This window comes from Vidua chalybeata, chromosome 1 (genome assembly GCF_026979565.1).
Source record: "Vidua chalybeata isolate OUT-0048 chromosome 1, bVidCha1 merged haplotype, whole genome shotgun sequence".
Classification (NCBI taxonomy): domain Eukaryota; kingdom Metazoa; phylum Chordata; class Aves; order Passeriformes; family Viduidae; genus Vidua; species Vidua chalybeata.
Window position 1 is genome coordinate 4,721,164 of NC_071530.1, and position 24,812 is coordinate 4,745,975.

At 47.4% G+C, this 24,812-nt stretch overlaps 1 protein-coding gene across 3 annotated transcripts; it reads left to right on the forward strand.

Annotated features, from left to right (window-relative positions):
- The first annotated feature begins 5,625 nt into the window (after positions 1-5,625).
- Positions 5,626-24,496, forward strand: LOC128800644 (cryptochrome DASH-like). 3 transcript variants are annotated; one of them, XM_053966003.1, is made up of 14 exons: positions 5,626-5,696; positions 5,808-5,980; positions 7,063-7,156; positions 7,437-7,567; positions 8,566-8,714; positions 9,660-9,748; positions 11,774-11,847; positions 13,488-13,577; positions 15,597-15,676; positions 16,923-16,982; positions 18,048-18,205; positions 21,025-21,144; positions 22,094-22,270; positions 23,470-24,496. In XM_053966003.1, exons 1-14 carry the CDS (start codon positions 5,631-5,633, stop codon positions 23,563-23,565), a joined length of 1,557 nt encoding a protein of 518 aa, XP_053821978.1. In that variant the 5' UTR covers positions 5,626-5,630; the 3' UTR covers positions 23,566-24,496. The 3 variants fall into 3 exon arrangements, with proteins under 3 accessions (XP_053821978.1, XP_053821987.1, XP_053821970.1); XM_053966012.1 differs by lacking the exon at positions 22,094-22,270; XM_053965995.1 differs by lacking the exons at positions 22,094-22,270; positions 23,470-24,496 and having other exon boundaries at positions 21,025-21,805.
- The last annotated feature ends 316 nt before the right edge of the window (positions 24,497-24,812 follow it).

Here is a 24,812-nt window from a genome sequence, read left to right on the forward strand (position 1 = left end):
TTTTTTTTTATTTGTTTCCATTCCTTTGCCATTCTTCTCCTCAGCCAAACCATAATTCCAGTGTCACCTGCAGGAGCAGCACTAAGCTCTCCATACTGAGCCTGCAGGCCAGTGTTTCACATCCCTGGTCAATGTTGGTTCTCCCCATCTCCAGCAAAGAGCCTCACTTTCTGCAGGACAAGGAGAAGATGGCTGCAGGACCCTGTTCCCCCTGGGGTTTGTCTCCAAATTCCAATAGCTGTGACACCTGAAAAGGGCATTTCCTTCTAATCACGATTACCCTGCAAAAGTGTTCATGTGATCCCCAGAATTATTGGCTACTGAACTACTGCCCCCTTTAAACAAAACTCAACATGAACCATCTTTCCAGTGGGGGTGTGAAGAAGCAAAGGGTGTGTAGGACAGCTGATCCTCAGCACCCATGGCAGGTCTGTAACCTCTTCCTCTGTCCCTGGCAGTGCCCATATCTGCTGTAGACATCCCACTGAGCTGGGCAGACACAGAGCTGCACTCTTTGTCCTTGTGTCACAGCCTGCATGTTTGAAATTGCCTGGTGACACTTGAATTTTAACCCAGTGGACAGGAACATTTGGATGTTTTTAAATATCTAAGATGATTTGACTGTAACCCTCTATATATTTTTTTTTTCTTAGAATTTTCTGTGCTTTTAATAGCATCATTAGGGCTGGGTGTCTGATCTGAAGGCAATCACCACTCAAACTGCCCTGTGCAACAGGGAAGTGATGTTACATCCATTTTCCAGCAGAAGAAATTCTGTTGTAGGCACAGGGTTCAAATTATCCATTCCAAGAACACAGGGAGAAACATGGAGCAGAAAACAACACAGACATCCTGTGTTCCCAGGTCTAGTTGTGACCACAAAACCACAGCTGCTATTTTTTTTTTTTTCCACTTTAAAAGCCTCTTGAACAGAGATATTTTTTTTGTCAGCTGAGGGTTGAAGTAAATCCTTGGTTAGCTCTGTTGAATTCCATCAGCCAAGGATGTGAGTACACTCCACTGATATTAAGCTACTTCAGTTGCAGTGGGGAATGTCTGATCCTTTGCCTGGGTGGATATTTTTTTCTGGTATTTTGAGGATATAATAAAAGCCAGGTGAGAGTGTGTTGCAAACCTGTGTGCCAGCCATGAGCAGCAGCTGACACCGGAGACTAAACAGTATTTAAGCCACTTGGCAAAGCTTACACAGGTCCAGTAATTGTAGGTGGATGAGAGCTTGCAGAGGGTCATTAGGTTCCTGATGGAGGAAACACTGCTGAAAGGCAGAAGAGGAAATGACAGATTTAATGAGTAGTGGTCACAAGCTGAACTACAAAGAGCAGTTGGTGTCTGTGTTTTCCTACAAGGACAATCATAGCAGAACCAAGGCCAGACAGTCCCTGCACTGTCTCTGATGGCAAGACCCCTCCAAACCAGAATGACAAATGGCATCAGGGAAAAGCCTTTGACCCGTAGAAAGAGTGGCTGCATTTCTGCAGGCAGAGAACTGAACCCTTGGAGCAGGGCAATGTCCTTCTGCTTCCACCAGGGAAGAGAGTGCCAAGCCTTTTGCAGTTCAAACATCAAAGCATTGTCTTTGGAAGGAAATTGGCATTAAAAGCAGGTTGTCACTGTTACTAATGGTTCCAAAAGCTGAAAGATAGATCTAAGTGCAGTATCAGACATGCATGAAAAGAGAGAGGTGTTTGGTGGATAGGATTTATCATACTACTCAAACTGTGCTTGTCATAGTCAAATAGCCTTTAGAGCACATGCTTGGATGCAACAGGACTGTAACAGAATCTCTGGTCTGTACCTGAGCAGAGCTGCACTCTGTGTTGATCCTAGAGCTTTTATGCTTTTATGAAAACAGCTAACGAGGACATGATTCAAGATTCTGTGAAGGGCTCGGAGGGAGAATTAGTAAAACATCAAATAACGATGTCAGACTTTTCATGCATGACCAGCTAAATGCAAACGCGTCATTCTCGCAGAGACTTGAAAGGATCAACAGTTGGGATTTGCTTCCAAAAAGAAAAAGGAAAATTTTCAGGCCAATTTGTGCTTTTGACAGGTAAAACACCATCTGAATTAAGATGGTGGGTACACATCATGAATGAAATTGGGCACAGGTGCTTGTGAACATGGGAGGGGAGGGAAGGAGAGGAAAGGAAAAGAAAAATGTCACAAAACTGGCTATATTTCTAAGATATTTCTGTATTTGTTCAGCAAAAGCCATAAAAGGTGACATTACTGCAGGGGTGACGAGGTACAATGCTCTGACTCTGTTAGCCAGGATGGGTACGACAGGCAGTTCTGACTGTCACACTCAACACCAGGAATAAACAAGAGACCATAAATGGCTTTAATGAGTGAAAAAGGGCACCAAAAGAAGCCAGGGGAAAAGGACTGCTGAATGATTATTGACTTGGAAGTTGGGGTCTGTCCATGACCTGTAATCCCAGAGGGTTTTCCCTGAGAAACAAAGAGCTCGCATGCTGCTGTTCACATTGATATCCAATTCTTCTATTACAGGTCCCTTGTGTAACTTTGTCAAAGCTCACAGACTTCCTCCCAAGTCCCATGAACTGCCTAACTTCAGGACTCCAGGAAAGGAGCTGGTTCTTGGAGGATGCTTAGAAGAACAAAAATGACAGTGGGCAGCTTGTTCCCTCATATTGGCATAGAGATTGCTGGTATTGCAAGCAAGTAATGCTTCCCTGCTTCCCAAAGGGAGAATGGAAAGCTGGAACACCATCCTGGAGTAAAGAGACAGGTGTCAGTGGGGAAAAAAAGAAAGCTTTTGTTCTCATTGACTGTGTTCATCTGAATGGAAAATCCAGGCAAGGAGACTGGCAGGCCTGCAGTTCACAATGCCAGGTCTCCTGGTTTCTAATTTTAGAACAAAGTACTCCTGCCCACACTGCTTTTCCCAAACACACTTGTTACACTTATTTTCAGAGGATGATTTCATAAGGTCTCACAGAAGCAGGGACTAGGCAGATGTACTTACAAAATCTGAAGAGAAGAAACTGTGTAAGTAAAAAAAAAAAAAAAAACCTATCCTTTTTCTCAGGGTAGAATCCAGAGTGGATGTGATCAGCACTGTTTTAGGAAGCACTGGCTTGAGTGTGCAACAGGATGTGTACTCTCCTACAAGAGTGCAAAAGAAATGAAACAAACCTCCAGCCATGTGACAGAAAGGCTGTTGGGTATAAATCTGGGTTCTGGGCCTGAGCAAACTGCCCATCCCTTATGGACATCTATAGTAAAATGCGGTGACCCTGGATCTGGGAAGAAATGCTGATGTCTGGCTCCAGCTCAGAAGGTTGAAGGATAGCTTTATTAAAACTATACTGTATTACATTAATATACTATTTAAAGAGATACTATACTAATCTACATACTTACTTCTTACTTACCTATCAACTAACAAACTCATGACTCTGCTGAGAGTCTGAGCCACAGCTGGATCCATTGGTCACTGAACCCAAACAACCTTCACCAGAATCCAACCCAGCAATCACTGCAGGTAAACAATCTCCATACCACATTCCACATGGGGAAAACAAAGGAGCAGAGACAGAGATTGTTTTCTCTTTTTCTCTCTGTGCTTCTCCAAGAAATCCTGAGAGACAGAATTATGTCTGTCTGTCCAGAAAATGTGAATGTCAGAGACATCTGTTTTTCCTGCCCACTCTTGCTGCCTGGATCACCACATCCAACAGCTGTGTGGGTGCAGAGTCTGTTGTGCTGCTCTTGCTGCCAGTGTTGGACACCTCACACCTTTTCTAACACAAATCGAAAGCTGGCAGAGACTCGCTGTTAAACCCACTTTTCTTTCCTCACTGTCACGTCAGGAGTTTCAAATCTTCTCATAGTGTTATGTTGCAGAGGTGTGTGTTTAGTGGAAACCAGTCTTCCTTGCCAGTGGGAAGGGAAATACCCACTTTGCAGGCAGCAGGGCACCCCTTTTTTTGCACACCCTTTTGATGAGGCTCTTGGCATTGCAGTGCACGTGGGTGGCTCTCTCGCAGCTCTGAGTAAGCTGTGAGAGGATGTCAGCACTGCCAGACTTGGCCCAGCTTAATGTCAACCAAGACCCTGTGGGGGAAGCCTGACTGCAAACAAAAGCAAAGCCAACTGCACTGTTTGTCCTCGTCCAAATGAAGGCAAAGGCAAACAGGGAAGATTTATAAACTGTGTTTTTTTCATTATTTCTAATATGATAAAGAGACGTGTTGTCTTCTAAGCATTGCAATCCGACAGCAGTGTTTTCCTTGGGCGCGAGCCAAAGTTTTGGCTCCTCTTTTCTTTTACCAAACATGAGCCCTCTGGGATGAGTCACTGGTTCTCAATGGGCTGCAGCTGCTGAGCCAGGAAAAGGAGCCCCTGGTGCACAGAGAAGGGATCAGGAGATGATGTGTCATGTGGGTTACACAGGGAACCACTTCACTTCCCACAGCCAGGCTGCATGCAGAGCACACCACCAGGCCTGGAGGAGATGGACATGAAGCCAGGACTCCCCAGGACCCACTGGGGTCTGGATACCACATTTAATCTCTGGTCAGCTGGTCAGAGTCCATGTGGCTTCACCAAAAGCTCCACTTCAGCAATTCAGGTACTTAAATGAGCTGCAGCAACTCGTTGCTGTAAACCTGGATCCTGAATCATCACCAGCTCCTTGCTGCAACGTGTTAACCCCTTCTCCATTGTAATCAGTGGAGTTACACAAGGGAAGCAGGTGGCTGGAGAACTCATAAACCAAGCATTTCATAGAATCACAGAATCGTTTAAGTTGGAAAGGACCTCGAGTAAAACCATTAACCCAGCACTGCCACATCCACCACTAAGATATGTCCCTAAGGATGGTGACTCCACTGCTTCCTTGAGCAGGCAGTTCCTGTGCTCGGTTTCCTCTTATGAGAGTAGCTGAATGAAAAAATAAAAGGATCCTGGGGGACAATTCAGTGAGTAAGGGATGTGTGACCACTGGTGCCCAATGTCAGCTGATGGAAGCCATAGGATGAGGCAAAACCTTTTCACTTCAGCCACTTTTGTCAGTGCTGAGAACCAAGTACATTAAATATTGCTAATCTACAGCTCGCCTTTTGTCGGTCAGCAGGTGACAAGCTCTCTGCAAAGCTGGTTCCTGTGCTAGTGGCCATCGCATCGCAGCGGTGGCATTTAAAGGATCAACACTGTCAGAGCAGGGCGAGGCTCGGTGTCACCGACCTCAGCACAGGGTCGCTGTCACCGTGGCTGAGCCTCAGCACAGCGGGGCCGCGCTGCAGCGCGGAGCGAGGCGGTTCCCTGGCGCTGTTGTGTGAAAGATAAAGAGATTTTAAAAGATAAAGAGGTTAAAGAAAACACCCAGCAATAAGAGCGACCGGCCGGGGCAGGGCTCTGCTGAGACGCAGGGGGACCGCAGACCGAGGGAAGCGAACTGATCGCGGTCCCGCTGCCCTCCAGGGATGCGGGGCGGGACGTGCCCGTCCCGCGGGATGCGCTGGGGGCGGACACGGGGACCCGGAGCAGGACGGCTCCTCCCCGGCGGGGCGGGGTGAGGGGCCGGGCAGAGGGGCACGGAGCCGGCCCGGGCGAGGTGGGAGAGGCCACAGGGAGTGAGAATGTCGGGGACAGCGGGCACGGCCATCTGCCTGCTGCGCTGCGACCTGCGCGCCCACGACAACCAGGTAGGGACCGCCGCGGGTTTCTGTAGGAACAGCCCTGCTGTTGGGCAGGATGGGGAGGGATTCTCCTGCGTCCCGCCCTGGGAGCTCTCACGGCCATCTCTGTGTTTCCAGGTGCTCCACTGGGCTCAGCACAACGCAGATTTCGTGATTCCTCTCTACTGCTTCGACCCGCGGCACTACCTGGGCACCCACTGCTACAGCTTGCCGAAGACCGGCCCCCACAGGCTCAGGTTTTTGCTGGAAAGTGTGAAGGATCTGAGGGAAACGCTCAAGAAAAAAGGAAGGTAGTTGAGAAAGCACCGTGCAAATACCACATACATTTCTATTTTCCTACCCTCTTTCAGCACGTACCTGTGCTGTGACTCGGATCGTGTCGGGTGCTCTGGGCTCCGGTGGTGGCTGATTTCAGAGATATTTCAGAGAGCCACAGCCCTTCTGTTAGATACTGTAGGGTCCCGTGTGTAGCCCCTGCTGTGGTCACCTGCACGGGGGACAAAGAGCCATCCAGGCTCTGTGCCACGTGGGTTTTGCTGTCTCAGGTACCCCTGATCAGTGTTGGCCTTGAGTGCTTTGCCCAGAGTGCTGACAGTGGGAGACGTGAACGGTAGAATTTTGAGATGTGGGCAATTACAGCAGCCACTGTGGCCAGGAGCCTTCCTGGGGAGCTTTCCCTGGGAATTAGCTTGAGACAGACCAAAATGGAGCCTGGCTTCTGAGACTGGAGAGTAATATTTCCTTATGCTCTGTCCCACTAAACCAGTCTCTGGACTCAGATATCCTTGTTTATGATGCCTTTAGAACCATCACTGGAGTAGACCAGGGCCTGAAGAATCCACTACCAGATAATATCTGGCTTTGCAGAGCAAAAGATCATGGAGTCAAAGAATAGTTTGGGTTGGAAGGGAGCTTTAAGGGCCATCTAGTCCAGTCCCCCTGTAATGAGCAGGGACATTTTGAACCAGATCATGTTCAGAGCCCTGTTCAGTGTGACCTTGAATATTTCCAGGGACTCTCTGAGGAACTTGGACAAGGTGGATCAGCCAGCTCTTGAATCTCTTTAGTGTGTGAGGATGAACAGATTCACTTTTAGGTAACAGCCTGGCTTTGTGCCCAGTCATCCTTTCTAAGGCATCCAGAATGGCAGAAATGTGTTTGACACAAACTAAGCCCCAGAGGCTTACAAACTCTGTTCAGGGGCTCCTAAAAAATGCAGGCTGATCAAATCCTTTCTGTCTGCCTCCACACACTGTTTGTGCTCCATAGAAAACTTGGACACGAGTGCCTGCCTGGACTGGGATGATGGCCTCTTGTGCACATAAATAACAATAACATCAAACCTATTTCAGGCCGATATTTTGTATTTTAGTACCCTGGTTGTGAGGAAGGGGAAGCCGGAAGATGTGGTCTGTGATCTGATTACTCAGCTGGGCTCTGTCACTGCTGTGGTTTTCCATGAAGAGGTAAGGGAAATACTCGAGTGACACAGTTAAAAAATAAAATCATGCAGTGAAGGTTTCTTCCATGACCAAGTGGTGATGCAGATCCTGTGTGTTCAGAGCCTTTCTTGGCTGTGGTGTTGTTAACCTCGGGGGAACTGGGTAGTTCCTGGGATGGGGAATCCCTGAATGGGAGGAAGGCAATGTGGAGAAGCATGAGGAGGGCAAGACCAGGGACCAGGGTCTTTGTGCATGTGGGAGCTGCATTTGTGCAGCCCTGGCCTCACTCTTTGGTTCTCCCTAGGCCACGCAGGAGGAGCTGGATGTGGAGAAGGGGCTGTGCCAGGTGTGTAGGCAGCACGGGGTGAAGATTCAGACATTTTGGGGCTCCACGCTGTATCATCGGGATGATCTTCCCTTCAGGCCTATTGACAGGTGGGCTGCTCTGTGGTATCACCCCTCCACTGTGCCATTTGTTTCTCACTCAGGAGGGCTCCCAGTCCTCTGGTCCCACAGGGAAAGGACCTGTTAGTCCATCTGTTTGTGCTTTTGTGGAGCAGTGCCATCATGCTCAGGCACACAAAGGGGAAGCGGCACGTTCAGCCCTCTGCACTAGAAGGATTTATGCTTCTGTATGTATAAAGCCAAGGTGTGTGTTTGACCATTTATTAAGGAACTGGAAAAGACCTCTCAGATCATCAAATCAAACCATTAACTAAGCCAAGCCCACCAGTAAATCACATCCTTCAATGCCACATCTGCACATCTATTAAATCTGCCAGGGACACTGACTTCACCCCTTCCCTGGACAGCTTGTTCCAGCCTGACCACCCTTTCTCTGAAGAAACTTTTCCTGATATCCAATCTAAACTTCACCTGAAGCAACTTTATAGAACCATTAAAAGGTTTGGGTTGGAAGGGACCTGAGAGATTATTTATTTCCAGCCCCTCCTTGGTGTGTGTACTCTTCACTGCTCCCTCAGTAGTCACCTGAAGTGTGGTTGATGGAGTTGAGTGATTCATGGTATTCTGTAGCAAATGTGTATAATAAGGGCAGACAAGTCAGGCCATGAAAATGCCTGTTTTTCTCCTTTGACTGAGAAGGCACCAGGAGGATGTAGATTTTTACACTGACATCAGCTGTGTTAATCAGAAGTTAGGTGAGATAAATCTGGCTCTCAGGGATTCCCCCACCAGGGCACACCTTAAATTGAAAAGGCACAATTTGCATCAGAAGCAGAAAGAAACTGGGCAAAGGACTGAGCTTCTGGGCTGTTATCCCCGGGGGCATCTGCCCCTGTTGTGCCTGGCAGTGTTCAAGCAGGCATCACAAACGTGAGAGGACAGCCTGGAATGCTAATCCTGCTCCTGAGGAAGGGGTGTGGGGCGTGTGGAGGGCCAGGGCAGTGACCTGGCTGCTCCCATCTGTTCAGGTTACCTGATGTCTACACCCACTTCCGAAAAGCGCTGGAATCCGGGGCCAAGGTCCGGCCAACCCTGCGGATGGCAGATCAGCTAAAGCCCCTGGCTCCAGGGCTGGAAGAAGGGAGTATCCCTACAATGGAGGATTTTGGGCAGAAGGGTGAGGAAACTGAATTTGGAAGTTGCTCTAATGAAATCCTGCTTAGATTCTGTTCTTAAAAATATCCTACTTAGGTCTGTTTTGAAAAATGTGGTTTACGAAGTAAATAATCTCCTGCTGCTCCAGATTCCCAGATGTCCAGCCAGGCTGAATCGGGTACCTGTGCTGGCTGCACCTGAGCTCTGATGGTTAGTACAAACCAAACATCATGCAGTGCATATTATATTCTGTCACAGAAAAAATATCTTTTTGTAAAAATGCAGAGGCAACTATTGCTTGAGAGATACATGAAATGTCCCTAAGGATGACTGGATTGGCCCTTTCAGTCTGGGAGGTGCTATAGAAGCATCTGTCTGTAGTTGCAGGGTTAGTTAGATACTTGTCTTCAAATTAAAAGAGAGTAGATTTAGATTAGATGTGAGGAAGAAATTCTTCCCTGTGATGCTGGTGGGGCCCTGGCACAGGTTGCCTAGAGAAATTATGGATGTGCCATCCCTGGAAGTCTTCAAGGCCAGGCTGAACAGGGCTTGGAGCAACTTGGGATAGAGGAAGGTGTCCCTGCCCATGGCAGGAGGTTGGATCTGGATGATCTTTAATGTCCCTTCCAGCCCAAACCATTCTGTGATTCTATGATATGTCTCTTGCTGAGAACCAAAACACAGAAGCAGTGGTTGCCCTTCAAACTGTCACTAAGCCTCAGCTCACTCACACTGCAAATGCAGGTAAAATCCTTGTGTGGGAAATTCCTACCCTGCACCTGGGTAGGAAACATCCTTAGTGATTTTTAATATGTTTGATATGACCCTTATTTTAAAGGAAGACCACATAATCTTTTATGGCCCCCAAAGCAGACATCCCCACTGCTGAGCATGCCTGGATTTTAAGCTCCCTGCCTGTGAGATGCTTTCCCAGGGGGTAACAAGGTGTTGGTGTTTTCTGTGGCAGATCCCGTGGCTGATCCTCGAACAGCCTTCCCGTGCAGTGGAGGAGAGACCCAGGCTTTAATGAGGCTGCAATATTATTTTTGGGACACGGTAACTCCTACATTTCCTTGCCTACATCCTCCCCCTTGTACACATGGCCGTGCAAGTGGGTGAGGCTGCAATTTCACTTCCTAATAATGTTTCCTTAGCTCCCGTATAAAACTTCACAAAGGAGGGAATTAGCATTATTTCAGTTTTTCAGAGAGACAAACTAGACCAAAAAGAAGTCCTCTGGGACTGGGAAATGTAAGCCAAATACTTAGGAACCTAGTTTACTGGCCATCTCTCTGAAGTATTTTTTTCCATTAACTTCTGGGACTTGGGACAAAATTTTTTAGCTGCTTTACCTTGATTTGCTCCTTCTATGCTCATGTCCCACATCATCAGCAATGTAGCTCCTCTGTTTTGGAGGAGTGAAAAGTGGCCTGAAGGGCTGGAATTGCAGCTGGGGTGAGGAACAACCAACCCAAGTTCTGCCTGCAGTTATAAATAGTAGGAGGTTTCTGTAGTCTGGTTTAAAATCTTGTAGCCAGTAATGACAGCTACTGTTGGTTTCCTTGCTTTGGTGGAGTGAAGCTCCTGCTGACTGCATGTTGTCAGAGAGTTTTTGAACTTCTTTCTGGTCTAGTTTGAGGAACTTAAATTTGCCGTGTCTGAATTCAAAGGTACATGTGCTGATTTCCAACAGCATCAGACCCCAAGCAGTTTTCTGGATAAAGGAGGGAGCACCTCTCCAGCTGAGATGGGTTAAAAGTGTGGTGTTCCCAGTGCCTCACTGGGGCAGCCCCCGGGGCATCCTTTCAGCTTCAATTTCCCAAGTTCCTGCATTCCTTTGCTTTTGGGGAGCATTGTCCTGGTTTGACCCCATAAGGCAGCTCAGCCCTACAGTTCCTACAGCAGCTGCTCCCTCAGTTCCTGCCAGTGAGATGGAGGAGAGATTCGGATGGATTAAAGTGAGAAAAGTCACGTGTTGAGTTAAAGACCATTTAATGGGGGAAACCAAAAGCTGTTTGCACAGGCAAAGCAAGGTAAGGATTCATTTAATTCTTCCCACCAGTGGGCAGGTGTTCAGCCATCCCCAAGAAAGCAGGGCTTCATCACAGTTACTTGGGAATACAAATGGCATCACTCCAACATCCTGACTTCCAGCTTTATATGCTGAGCATGATATCATATGGTCTAGAATTCCCCTTGGGTCAGCTGTCCCAGCTGTGTCCTCTTCCAAATCCTCGTGTACCCCCAGCCTACTCAGGGTGGGGTGGTGAGAGAAGCAGAAAAGGCCTTGAGGCTGTGTGAGCTCTGCTCAGCAGTAAGGAAAACATTGGTGTGCTCTCTGCACTGGTTTCAGCACAAATCCAAAACAACCCCAGATTAGCTGCAGTGAAGAAAATTAACTCCATCCCAACCAAAATATGTACAAATGTGTGTAGCTTTTGCTCTTGGTTAGGCATTAATATAATCAGAGCTGGAAAACCCGTTCCTTCTTTTTTTATAATGCAAATATTGTCTTCCCCAGTGAGCTACAACAGCCCTTTATCAACTGTAACCTGTGTAGTGAAGGTGATCAAAGACAGATTGGTCTTCCCTACGTCACCTGCATTGTCCATGGAATGCTCAGAACATGCAAGATCTGCCTCCTGCTGTAAATGTGTGGGGCACAGAAGCAACAGCGGTCAGAGTTTCTGCAGCTGAGTGTTGGGAGCTGTGACACTGATTCTATAACCCCCAGGCAAGCAGCCACGAGGCTGCCAGTTCCACTGGTGCTTTTCAGTGGGTTTTTGATCCAGAATCAGATGGGAATGGGCAGGGAGCAGCAGGGCCAGGTGCACGGTGCTTGTAGAGAGAAACGAGCTGTAGGCTGAAGCAGGGAGCACAGCTTGTGACACACCCCAGAGCTGTACTGCTGGCCTGATTCATGCCTGTGTGCTGGAGGCAGGAATTGGGCAGCTGTGCAATCCTTGCAGGCAGCCATGAGAGGGAGCCCAGCCCTGCCAGATTGCTCTGGCTCCAGAAGGAAAGAACATTTAGCAGGTTGCTTGTAAAGTATTAAAACTTTTTCTTCTTTTGCTCTCACAGAATCTGGTTGCTTCTTACAAGGAGACTCGGAATGGGCTGGTGGGAATGGATTACTCAACGAAATTCGCACCATGGTAAAGGTTTTTGTTGATACTTGAAAATCCTTTTCTGCTTCCATCCCAAACAGATGTTACCTGGGTGCTGAGTGCTGCTGGGCATGGGTAGGGGTCTAGGTGTGGTTCCTTTGGCCCTTTTTATTGTGGTAGAGCAGCTCTGAGGCTGCACTTCCCTGGAACTGCTGCAGTGAGGCAGAACTGTGCCAAGAGCTGTTTGTGCTGGGAGCACAGTGTGGACAGGGATCAGGAGGGACTCACCAAAGCCTTTGGCTTTGTGCTGCTTTGTGTGGGAAGGGAAAGGCAGGGAAGCAGCACAGCTTCAGTGTGTTGGTAGGGCTGTAGCATAACTCAGCCTAATCCTGGTTTCCTGCATAGTCTGGGGCAGGTCACCCCACCTCACTGCCATTCTGCGGGGTGAAGAGACCCTTCTGATTATTCCTGTTGGAAAGGATCTTTTGTGCGGGTAAATATTTTGGTTTTTAATTAGGGGCTTTAGTTCCTGGTGCTGGAAGAGGCAGAGTTAATTCTGGACTGGAATTGAAGCAGCAGCAGAACCCAGTTCAGCCTAAGCTGAGAGTATCTGGATTCTCCCAACAGAATTGCAATGAGAACCAAATTTCTGAGGCTGTTGCAGGTCAGGATTTGTTTCCAACGAGCTTTGCGCTGTGATGGTTGCAGTGGATGGCTCCATCTGGTGGCACTTTGGGATCCCAGGACTGCTGGCTCTGTGGATGTTTGTTATTTGTGGCCTCCACTTGAGTTTTTCCAAGCTGGCCATTTGCTCAGAGCAAACAGTCCTGATCTGCCTGCCCCAAAATGTTCCCCTGTCACATAATCAAAATCAGAGCAGTTCAGGTTGCAGCCAGTCATTCCCATCTCATACTGGCCTTTAGAGCTGGTCAGCAATTAAGGAAAAACTCTTCAAAGTCCTTCTTTCTGTTTTCCACAATTCATTAGAACATCCAGTGTTTCCACAAGCTGTAGTGGAAATGGCAGTAAAATGCATTTCTAGGAAAAGCAAGGTAAGAGTTGTTCTTTATTACCCTGTATTATGGAGTTGGAGTCTACAAGTTCTTTCCTGTCTTGCAACAGCACTGATTTGGAACAAATGGAAGGAGCCCAGTGGGTTGAAATGCCAGAGCAGGGTTTGATTCCCTAGTTTTCCTGCCAGGGCTCAGATTTTCAGCAGTCACTTGCCTTCTGTGGTTGCTCAAAGGAGCCACTGAGGTTCTGCAGGAAAAGGAGCCCTGGGCATGGGATAAGGACGTTTGTGGTAAAAGGACAGGTAGGACATGTGGTGCAGAGGCTGACATTTGAGATTCTTTTCTGGATGTGTCATTGGGTTTGTTAAATCATTTAGACAAAACTTGTCCAACTTGAGTAAAATTATTTGTCTCCACAGCTGGGAGACTCCTGTAACAGTCATACCCCAGGAAAGAGAGGATTTTGATTCTTGGAAGAGAATTTTCTCTCTTGAAGAGTTGCAGAGAAGTTACACCTTGACTAAAGCCATTTAGGAAGTCAGGGTCAGAACTGGAAGCCAAAGAAATATTTTAGACAGCAACTCTAACCACAAAACTGCCCCTCTCCTTCCTCTGAGCTGACATCAAACTGTCATTTGTCAAACTGCATTCAGGACATCATTGCTCTGCTTTCAGGCTGGCTCTGGGCTGCATCTCACCTCGATACATCTATGAGCAGATCCAGAAGTATGAGAGAGAGAGAACAGCAAATCAGAGCACATACTGGTATGTCTTTGCACCATCAGCATGTCTTCCTCTGAAAAGGAACCTGGTATTTCATGCACAGGAGAGTGATTTGTTAACTCTCTTTGTAATTCATGTTTTTTTTTCCTGTGCCTGCCTGCTGGTTCCTCTGGGTTGCACTGTAGTTCTCTTTCAGTACAGATTTATTAGTCTGTCTTTGACACCCAGGGGCTTTAGGCACTTTGTAAGTAAAGATTATCAATGCCAGTTGTCATTATTATTGCTGGGAAACCGTGGCTCATGATTTTTGAAAACAATCTCAGCAAATCAGCACCATCCATCTCTGTGTTCTTATGGGCTAAATGAGAAGGAGGAATAGTTTACAAATAAAAGCCAAAGGGTTTCTCAGACTGAGGATATGAGCCCAAAAGTCTCAGTGACTCTGTGACTCGTGCAAATCTCATGGTGTTTGAGGGTCCTGTGGCCACAAGTCCAGCAAGTGGCTCTGTGTTTGCTCAGCTGCCTGGCCATGATCACCACATCAGAGCAGAGGGGAAGAGGGCACTGGGAATTGGGTTTAATGCATCCCACCTTGTCACCTGTGCTCTTCCTCACCTCTCAGTTTATCCATCCCTGGGCTGGCCTTGAACTTGTTCAGCTCTGCCCAGACACTGTGAATCAGAACCTGGAGATCTGATTGAGAAACAGGTTCCTGTTAGAGCCTGGCTTAACTCTAGACCTGGATGGGAAAAATCCCAAACTGTAAGGTCTGTGCAAACGCTAGAGCTAAATATTCATTTTGGTTTGTTACATTTGCAACATGCCAAGCAGCACAGTGGTTGGTGAGGAACAGGCAGAACATTGCCAACCATTCTGGCCAAAATGCTCAGTTTCATTAAAATTCAAATGACAGAAAAAGTATCAACACCCATGAAGTGTTTGGTTTGGTTTTTGTTTTTTTTTTCTTCAAAGACAGTTAAGAGAGGACAGATTTCAAGAAATGAACATACTCCTGTTTTCCATCTAACAGTCAGCCAGCCTGCTGGCAGCTGGCATGGTGATTTTAGCATTTTAAAGTGTTCAGTAATTATAAAAATGAAGCTGTCAAGCTCCCAAGAAGTCAATTGTATAATGAAGTGCAGGTCATGGTGGCTGCACATGAGGGACTCATTGAACCTCAGTGTTATGACACTACTTTTTAGGATTTGGACAGTGTCCAGTTCAGGTTGGAAATTAGGAGGAATTTCTTCACTGAAGGGGTGATCAGACATGGGAGTGGATTTCCCAGGGAGGTGGTGGAGTCACTGTCCCTGAAGGTATTTAAGGAAAGACTGGACTCGGTGCCATGGTCTGGTTGACACTGTGGTGTTTGGTCATAGATGGGCCTGGATGGTCTCAGAGGTCTTTTCTAGCCTAACTGATTCCCTGATTCTGTTCCATAACCAGATTATGCAGAAGGATCTTGTCAGCCTAAAAATCAGCTGAGCAGAGTGCTTCCCATATGGCATAGAGTTGAAGCAGGTCTCTGAGGCTGATGTGCCATCATTTTATAAGAAGCTCTTTTTATATAAAAGTTTTATATAAAACTGTCCTTTTTTCTGTGGCCTAGCATCTGATCTAATGGGCTGGAGCACTGTAAACCAGTTTTGAAAGGTGTCTTAGAGTCCCTTGCAAAGGTTATTGCTGAAATCAAGACAAATAAATCAACACAAAGCTCTCAGGAATGTGCTGATGTGCTCATTCCTGCGGAAGTGTGAAGCTCAATCAGGCCCTCGCCCTGCTCTGTGGAGAATTGCATCCCAGCAGGGATGGAGGAGGAACATGTTTCCTGAAACTCTGCTCCTGCACGTGAGCTAAGGAAAGCTTCCCAGGTGATTCATGCAGAGTTTGCTTTCCCTGGAAGACAGGTAAGCAGGCTTGGGGAAAGAGCTGGTGTCACAGGGAAGGTCCCTGAAATGGCTGCTTGTGCACAGTGTTAATGGTGGGTTTATGGAAGCAAAATCCTTGTTCAGTAATCATATGTGAGCCACAGTGAAATGCTGAGCTGGCTTTGTGTTTCAGGGTCTTGTTTGAACTGCTGTGGAGGGATTACTTTCGGTTTGTGGCCCTGAAGTACGGCAGGAGGATTTTCTCATTAAGAGGTGTGTATGGATCACTAGATTTAGGGGGAAAGGGACTCTCTTACAACAGGGGAAGTAGGACAAGAGGCTGTTGGCATTAAGATGTACAAATGTTCTTCTCGTGGTTCTTGTGTCACCACCCTGGGATGCTGCTGGGAACTCTGATAGAACAGAAGTGCCTCAGCACCATCATCCTGGACACTGATCCCCAAATCTGATTAGATACAGGGAGTATTATTGACACATGTCTGTGGGAAACAGCAGCACGAGAGTGAAGATGCTGTTTCCAGAGACATTCTACCTTTCAGCAGAATCCAGGCTTCAAGCTTGCCTGAGTTCTCCAGAGGACCTGGGACAGAGCAGGAACTGACCCAGCAGGGTGAATCCAAGAAACCAGATACTGCACTACGTAGGAATCAGAGGGAAATTTGGCTCCAGCCCCAGTGACAGGAGTGTGCATGTGAAATGGGGGTCTGAGCACTCAGTGCTACAACAAAGACCCAGTCCATGTGTCAGGAGGCCCTACAGGTGATGCCTGAGCTGGGTGAACTGCTCTGCAGGTGATGCAGCACTGGCTTAGATGCTCCAGGGCAGCCTACCTGGCATCCAGCTGTGGCTGCACAGGGACACGTTTCCTTCAGGGCCTGTGTCACATCTGCCAGGCCTGTGTGGCTGTTCTGATGGCACTGGAAGCCTGATCTTGAATGTTTGTAGCTAGAGCTGAGTTGTCCCTGCTGCCTCTGCTCCATTGCACAGAAGGCTGTAATTGCCACTGGATCCTGCAAACATGAAATCATCCCCCTCATCTGTTCCTATCCCATTTGCAGGGGCAAAGCGTTGCCCAGGGCTTCTGCCAGGTAATTCTGGGTGTAGTCGCTGCTACAGAAACACATTTCACATAAACTTTGTCCTGGAGTAAAGCTGAAAAAGAAAATACCAGCGTGGGCCAGAGCTGTCCACTTGTGAGGTCTGAGTCGTTTTAATTAAAAAAGGGAAAAAAAAAAAAAAGGAAACATCAGCAAAACAAATAGACAAAATCCATTAGGGCTTGAGCACCCTCTATGTGCAAAAGACACCCTTTTGCAACACTTGAAGGGAGGACTGGATCATCTCTAAACCTGTGCAGAAGGTTTGTTTGTAATGGCCCTGAGAGGCCGAGTTTCACCCTCACTCCTTGTGTCAACCAAGCTCCCCTGGCTGTGTTGTGGTCTGAGTAACTGCCTGTGTCAGTATTTCTTCATCAGCAGGTCATGATTTTCCTCCACAGGGCTTCAAAGTAAAGACATCCCCTGGAAAAAGGACCTTCAGCTCTTCAGCTGTTGGAAAGGTCAGTAGAAACCGCAGCTTTGGCCGGCTGTGTTTTGTTCTCCACGTGTCTGTTGGGGCTCACGTGTGCCCTAACACTGACTCAGGTCTCTGTAGGGGACCTGCCAGCATGGTCAGGGCTGGCATTTAAACTGGCATCACCAGGGTATGAATGTGTGTGGCTTCCCTTCCCAGACTGAGCCCATACAGGAGCAGCCCACAGGGTTACCCTGCTTTCTGAGGTGCACTGCAGGTGGATTTTCCTGCCCAGGAGGGAGTGTTTGTGACCTGCTGGTTCTTTGTGTTTAGTCACACACAGGCTGACCAGCCCTTCTTATCAATACTAGATTGCCATGCCTGCTGTGTTTGGTTCTGTTTGCTTTTGGTTACAAGGTTACAACAGATTTAGACTAAATCACATCTTTTGTAATCCCACTGCCTTTTCTTAAGCTGTTATAACTTTGTTGTTGTAACGTGAATAGCAAGCATAATATCTCAGAACTTGGAGGGACTAACAGATTAAAGTATTATAATCAGTGTAATACACACCTGTGTATCTTTTTTTTTTTTTTTTTTTTTTTTTTTTTGTGTTAATGCCACGTGTACCCATTTGCACACAGGATAAAATAAATCATCCAGGCACAGTAAATCTTTTCCTTAACAACAGACAAACTCTACTTTTCAGGTACTAACCCTGGGGGATTTGCCCAGTACATCCCTCTGTTAGTCACCTGTCAAGAATCTTTCTGTTCCTGGCCCATCTTACTATAGTCTGCATATTTATTTTACTCTGCAAAATTCCCTGCAACCCACCTGATTGTTTTTCCAGTCTGAGATTTTCCTGTACTTTTTTTTTTTTTTTTACTTCTTGCCAAAACTTCTCTCCACCTTAATTTTCAGTATGATGTCTCCAATTTAATTTCCAGTGGATCTTAGTGGCTGCACTCCAGCTAAACCACACTGAAATCTCTCCCTGCTGCTGTGCACTGGCACTGCCTTGGAAATGGCTGTGAATACATGACCACAGGCTGGTTTATGAGTGCCCCAAAGCATCCTGATACTCCAGTGCTGTGTTTTATCTCTGCAGAGGGCAAAACTGGAGTTCCTTTTGTGGATGCCAACATGAGGGAGCTGAGTGCCACGGGCTTCATGTCAAACAGAGGGCGGCAGAACGTCGCCAGCTTCCTCACCAAGGACCTGGGGCTGGACTGGAGGATGGGGGCAGAATGGTTTGAATACCTGCTGGTAAGACTGGGCCCTTTGTGTGCCTGGAGTTTAATGACAGGCAGGAGGACAGCCCTGATTTATAAGAAAGGGTACAGGTTATGATAATAATTTTCAGGCCAATAAAATACTGTGTAGATACTTCTTGCAGTGTGAGAGCTTCCCAAAGCTCACATAAGTAAAAGGAATTTTGCCACAGTGGAGCTGCCACCAACAAAGATGCAGCTAGGAAGTTTGCAGTAAACTTTGATCCTCTGTGCAGGGTTTTAGCCAGAGATCTGTTGCACTTGACAAAACTTTCAAACATGAATTATGCTACCAATGCTCTGATTTGCTCACCCCAGAGGCTGGGGAGGAGGGCAGCCCAGAAATAGAATATAAAAAGGCGTGTGTGCTGGCACAGTGTCTGTGCATTGATGGCTGTGGACTGGGAAGCCAGCTAGTCAAGCACAGGCAAGTAGGGACAATAGCTGGATCAGCTTCCACAGAGCTCCACCCTGGCTGGAGGCATCCTTCTTCATTCTGGGGTGTTACAGGCCTCCCTGCCAACTGGAGCACCAATTCCTCTCTATATATCAGTCAGCAGCTGTATGAGCTTTGTTAAATAGGTGGGTCACTTTTCTGACTTCAGTCCCCATGGATTCTCATGGTACTGACTAAAAAAGGCCAAATACTCACATCAGCCTCACATTAAAGGTCTCATCTGTGGGATACAGGAGGCCACTGGCAATCAGAAAACTTTCCACTCACTTGGAATGCTGGATGGGCAGAGAAGACCAGTTGCCTTGCCAGTATCTGCAATTAAAAGAGACTTTTTTTTTTTTTAATGTAATTTTTTTTTAGCTTCCTTGGATTTGGGCTCTGACATGGCTTTGGCTGCAGGAGGAAAATCTGGATGCTCTCCCATGCCAGTGCTGTGAGCAGCAGTGGGATTGGACAACAACACAGTGCAGGACATCAGGATCCTCCAGGAAGGGGTTTTGGGGAGCTCCACGCAGTGATGCTTTTACAGATAAGAGCAAGAGCCTTCCACAAGTGTGTCCTATTCCACAAGTGAGGAAGACCTGGGAGGTCTCACACTAGAAAGATGCTGCCTGTGTTATCTACATTTATTCCTAAGGAATATGAATACCTGCCTTGCTGGAAGCAGAACTTAGCACTGGCCCTTTCACCTCGGGAAGCCCCAGATGCTGATGGCCACTGTAGGTTGGTGTGGCACAGGCTGATCCTTGTGCCCTTTGGTCCCATCTTGTGTCACACAGCTCTGCAGCACACAGGAGACATCAGCTTGGTGGGGAAGACATGGCTGTAGAAGGGTGGAGGCCAATACAGAACTGAAACTGAAATCTCACTTGCCTCTAAAAAAAGGAAAGTAATGCCTATTTCATCTCCAGTACTGCCAGCAAAGGCCCACCAAATGTTTGTGTGTGCTATCCACACCACACAGGCAGGGAAACTGAGGCACAAGCTCTCTGCAACCCACTGGAGCCAGGGATAAGGCCAGAGACCACTGGTGTCCTGAACTGAGACTATCTCAGCTCTGACTTCATTGATTTCATTCCCAGGGTCAGGCCCCAAGGAAAAGCAGAGAAACAAACAGAAGAGAATGCCAGGAAGGGGCAAGGCTGGGGGGGAAATGAGCCTGCCTCCCCCAGGCCCCCTCGGATTTGCCCTCACCTCCCACACATGCTTTCCTGCATGTTAATCACACAATCAGGCCTCCAATGGCATCTTTCTTCCCTCCTTATCGCACCAGCTGGAGGAAGTGAGTTGGGAAGGGGAAGCCTGGTGCACAGGGAGCAGAGCTGGCTGCTGCTCACCCTGACCCCAGCACTCACTGGCTCTGCAGAGAAAGGGCAGCTTGACAGAGCCCGTTCCTTGAGCCTTCTGCCATCCTGGAACACTGAGCTCCTCACTCCAAGGAGTGGCTGAGATCTTGGAAACATCTCTCTGTGGACTGGTTGCTGCTGTGGCTGCAGTTAAGGGAGAAGAGAACAGCACTGAACCAGCTCTTTCCGCCACAGCTGCTGCTTTTGCAGCACAGACATCTCTAGGAATGCTCCCTGATCTCAAACCCTCCTTGCTATCACTGCCACTCCCCTCCTGAGCTGGGTTTGAATTGTCCTACAACTGGAAAAGTTCTGGAGTTGGATTTAAGCCACCCTGCCCAGCTGAAGAGCACTCAGATGGGATCACATTCTGCTCTCAATTGTGCTTGTTCCAAAAGCCCTGCTCCATTGTATATAAGCATCCTTGAGAGCTTTTTATTTGTTTAGAGAAGGAATAACTTGACAATGGGAAAAAACTGCAGTGTTTGTATTGTTTGCATCCTCATATACACTGTGTGGTTTGTCTGCACAGTCTGAGTAGACTTCTCTCCAAACTGCCTAGTAGGATTTGCAGAGATGATTTTGCCAGTGTGTGGTGTCTGGGTAACTGGTCAGAAATAGTTTTCTCTCATAATTTGAATACTTTATTTTGGGATATGAGCATTCAAATGCTAGGGCTACTTGTGAAGTCTGCCAAACGATGGCAGAAAGAGAAGGATTTTCCTTTAAAAGGAAGGAAACTGAGAAAGGCTTTGGTTGGACTTTTACCTGTTTTCTGACTGAAGGATCATGAACTGAAGTAGTCTGGGAAGCTGATGCCAGACTAAAAAGCAGCCATGCAGTCCTTTTCTGAGCCAGATGCCTGTACCAACATGGGGGAGCTCTGACCACCCCAGTCTGGCTGGAGTGAATCCCATTCAAGGAAATTTCCCCCTGAGCTAAAGAATGGATGAGAAGATTGACCAAGGGCCAGCCTATGTCTTCTGACAGTTTTCTCCCTCTCTTCTCAAGGTGGATTATGATGTTTGTAGCAATTATGGCAACTGGTTATACAGTGCTGGCATTGGCAATGACCCACGGGACAACAGGAAGTTCAACATGATCAAACAAGGCCTGGATTATGATGGGAATGTAAGTCTTGTGTGGCTGTTTTACAGGGATGAGTGCAGGAAGGTCTTGTGTTTTCAGGGAGCAGAGGAGATCAATGTGCTGTGTGGATACAAAACCAGTTCTTGTGTCTCCAGCAGTCAGGCAGGTTCCTTGGTGTGTACAGGACAATGTAATTTAACAACCTGCTGCTGTCCCCAGGGATGTCCCCACACCCTCCCTGGTCAGTGTGTTAAGTGTTTCATCACCATTTCTTCCAAGTCACAGCCACATCCCATCAGAACGTCACACAGATGCTTCCCTGAGCACAGAGCAGCTTCTTGGAGAACTCGGGAGTAACCTGAGAGACAGAACCATTCCTTGAGAGGTGCTGAAGAGTAGATTAAACCTGACTCTTCTGACTATCCTCTGTGAAGTGGTAGGAGCAGATAAATTGCCCTTTCCTTGTGCTTAGCCAGTATTGACATACTGGATTACCTGTTTCCACACTATTCCTTAGCTTCACGTCAGGCTGTGCTGTTGCCTTTTGGCACTGTAGCTGGCAGGATTTAACAAGAAATCAGAAATTAGTCCTAGTAGAGTTAATAGGAGAGATTCAGGAACACAAGAGTGTGCAGCTGAGCTAGCCATCCTTTTTTCCTTCAGTCACGGGAAACTTCTTGGGGGTGACTTCATTTCAGGATGTCCTAAACAGGACATGTGAACAATGCTGAAAATGCACCTCTGCCTCCCTCCTGTGCCTGCAGTGTGAGCATGGGAGAAGAGCTCCAGCATCCAGGTCTCTCTTTAGGCACTAATTCTGGGTGAAGGATTTAGCAAGAGGGCTAAGGCTTGTCAGAGGTAATTGATGCTGTACAGCACCAGCTTTTCTACCTGGAAATCTGGCTCCTCTCTTTCCCATTGAGAAAGAGCCTTGCTCTTAGCACTTAGAGATTGTCACTGAATGGATCCTGTCCTTTGGTTCTGTTTGCAGGGGGATTATGTCCGGCTGTGGGTGCCAGAACTGCAGGGCATAAAGGGAGCAGACATCCACACCCCCTGGGCACTGAGCAATGCTGCTCTCTCCCAGGCAGGAGTAACTCTAGGTGAGACCTACCCACAGCCAGTGGTGACAGCCCCAGAGTGGAGCCGACACATCCACCAGGGGCCTGTGAGTACTGGGAGGGCTGGGATGGGTTGGGAGGGCTCCAGGGGCTGCTCTGCATCAGTCTCTGTGAGTTCTGCTCTTCTTCCTCAGGTGTAAAGGGGAAAAAAAGTTGTTTTAATGCAAGCTCACATTACATCCCAGCAGGGACTGTGCAGCCAGGATTATTTAGCTGTCTGTCCTACCCGTGGTGGTGAAGGATGTAAATTGTTGCTGCTTCTCTGTCCCTTGTATAGTCAGCAGGGCTTAGCCACAGCTTGTTCTTCTGAGCATCCTTCCATGCCCTGGCAGACCCACCAGAGGGATGGGGTTTCTCCAGGACCTCCACTGGTGTGACCACCCCGCACTACAGGTGGACAGAAGAGAAACAACCCAGTGTCCTTTCTGTTCAGGAGGTGGAAGTAAAAACAACCAACTTCCTGCTTGAGTGTGTCCAAACTGGAGTCAGCAAGACCTGTAAATATGGAGACTGCTCCTTGCACTTTGCTTTTTGAGCGTATCTTCCCTTTAAAATAGGGGCAGAATGAGTTCTTGATCCTGCAACATGTCAAGGCTTTTATCTGCTGCCTGGGATGCTGTTCTTGGAGGAGATGGGTATGGAAGGAAATGGATGTAGCCAAGGGTTGTGTATTATAAGAGTGTTCAGCATTTTGCCTTTCCCACATGCATCTACCCTGCCTCCTCCTGAGTGAGGATACTTTGTGGAGGCTCAAATTTAGGTATTGCACCAAGTCAGTGAAGAATGAAGCATGCCCCCATTTCAGGTTTTAATCCCAAGGTACAGTACCAAATTTTTAGGCCAGATTCCTTTGCCATGAGTGGAGAGTTTTATGGAAGCAAAGCTTCTGCTTCACCCATGCTGTTGGAGGGCCTGGATTAGCAACCTCCTGGGATGAGAGAAAGGACTCTGCAGGAGCACCTTCGTGAGACACCAGTTTGAGGCAGTGATGAAACTTGAAGCCAAAAAGCTTCTCAATCAGGCAAAAGTTCAATTTTGATCAACTTTCCCATCTCACCTTACCAGAACCCCTGGTTTCCTAAATCCCAGCCTACAGCAGTGCCTGTCAGACCTTCCTGCCTTTGTGAGTGAACTTGGGAGGCAGAAGTTCCATGTGCACATTCACCTGGATGTCAGCACTGCTTTGTGACCAAACCCACTCTGCAGCATCAGTAAATATCTCGCTGTTCCTTGTCATTTGCCACAGGGAGGAAGTCCCCATCCCAGGGGCAGGAGGGGACCAGCGCAGCGCAAGGACAGAGGGATAGATTTTTACTTCTCTCGCAAGAAAGATGCTTGCTGAAGGCTGAAGGAGAGCTCAGCAGGAGGTTTTGCTGCTGAGGGTGCCTGGATAATGGTTAATCACCTTGAACAAGCCAAAGATGTACGTTTGGCATGGTAAAATAACAGAGGATCTGCCTGTCTGGTGTTCCCAGGGACACTTGCAGGATGTGGGTGTTTGGAGGTTGTGTATTAGCACCTCTCCTTACTATCTGGAGCCAGTGGTTTATGTGGCAGGTGTTTTCAGTCAGAACTGAAATTTCTTATGCTTATTTTTCATTTTTTTAAAGTTTCAAACCCACCAATCATTGTGCAATTAAAAGTTTTGCTACTGGAATATTTTATCTTCCTCATTTCCACAGAGCTCCACAGATAGAGACTGCAGAGGATGTTCTTTTACTGTGTATCTTGAAGTATTTTGGAGAAGCAGTGTGTTCCTCCTGAAAATTTCCTTGCCGTACCCTGTTGTTTTTGGAAGCTGAAAAATGTTCAGTTCATAGCCAAGAATTGTGTTTTGTACTCGGTATCAAAAGCAGTTTTAAATGGATCCCTAACCAGTTTTAGGATTTTATTTTTATGCAGAATGTTGTACTTGCTGGAAGAGTTTGGGAATTTGGAGATTGCCATATTTGTGCTGTCATCTGAGGGGAGCCCAGATCTGAACACTTTGACCACCAAAGATGGGACATGGTTCTGGATTTATTGCTACTGGAGATCCACTGGGCCCCTTCTGTAAAGAATAACTGCAATACTGTAAAATCTCTGATCACTCTGGGTTGATGGGTTCACGACTGGGTGAGAAATAAACAGACATTGAACACAAGAGCAAGTTGCTCTGCCAAAAGCAGAAAAAAACAAGTGATTTTGAAGATAAGGCCTGTCAGGGCCACATGAACAATTCTACCATTTGTTGTATTAGGGGCCTGGGCAGGAATGTAGCCATCAGGGGGTGATTTGGGAGGAATAGAATGAAACAGATTTAGTGTTCTCTCTGGCATAGTGTCTCCTGACACACAGCACAGATCCCTGTCCAGGCCACTCCAGAGGGCAGGGCACTACTTTTGGACAAAGCCCAGCAGAAGAATCGCAGAATCAGTTAGGTTGGAAAAATCCTCTGAGATCATCGTGTCCAGCCTGTGACCCAACATCACCATCTCAACTGAGTGCCACATCCAGTCTTTCCTTAAACAGCTCCAGGAATGGTGATCCCACCACCTCTCTGGGGAAGCCCATTCCAATGTAATCATCCTTTCTGTGAAAAAAATTCTT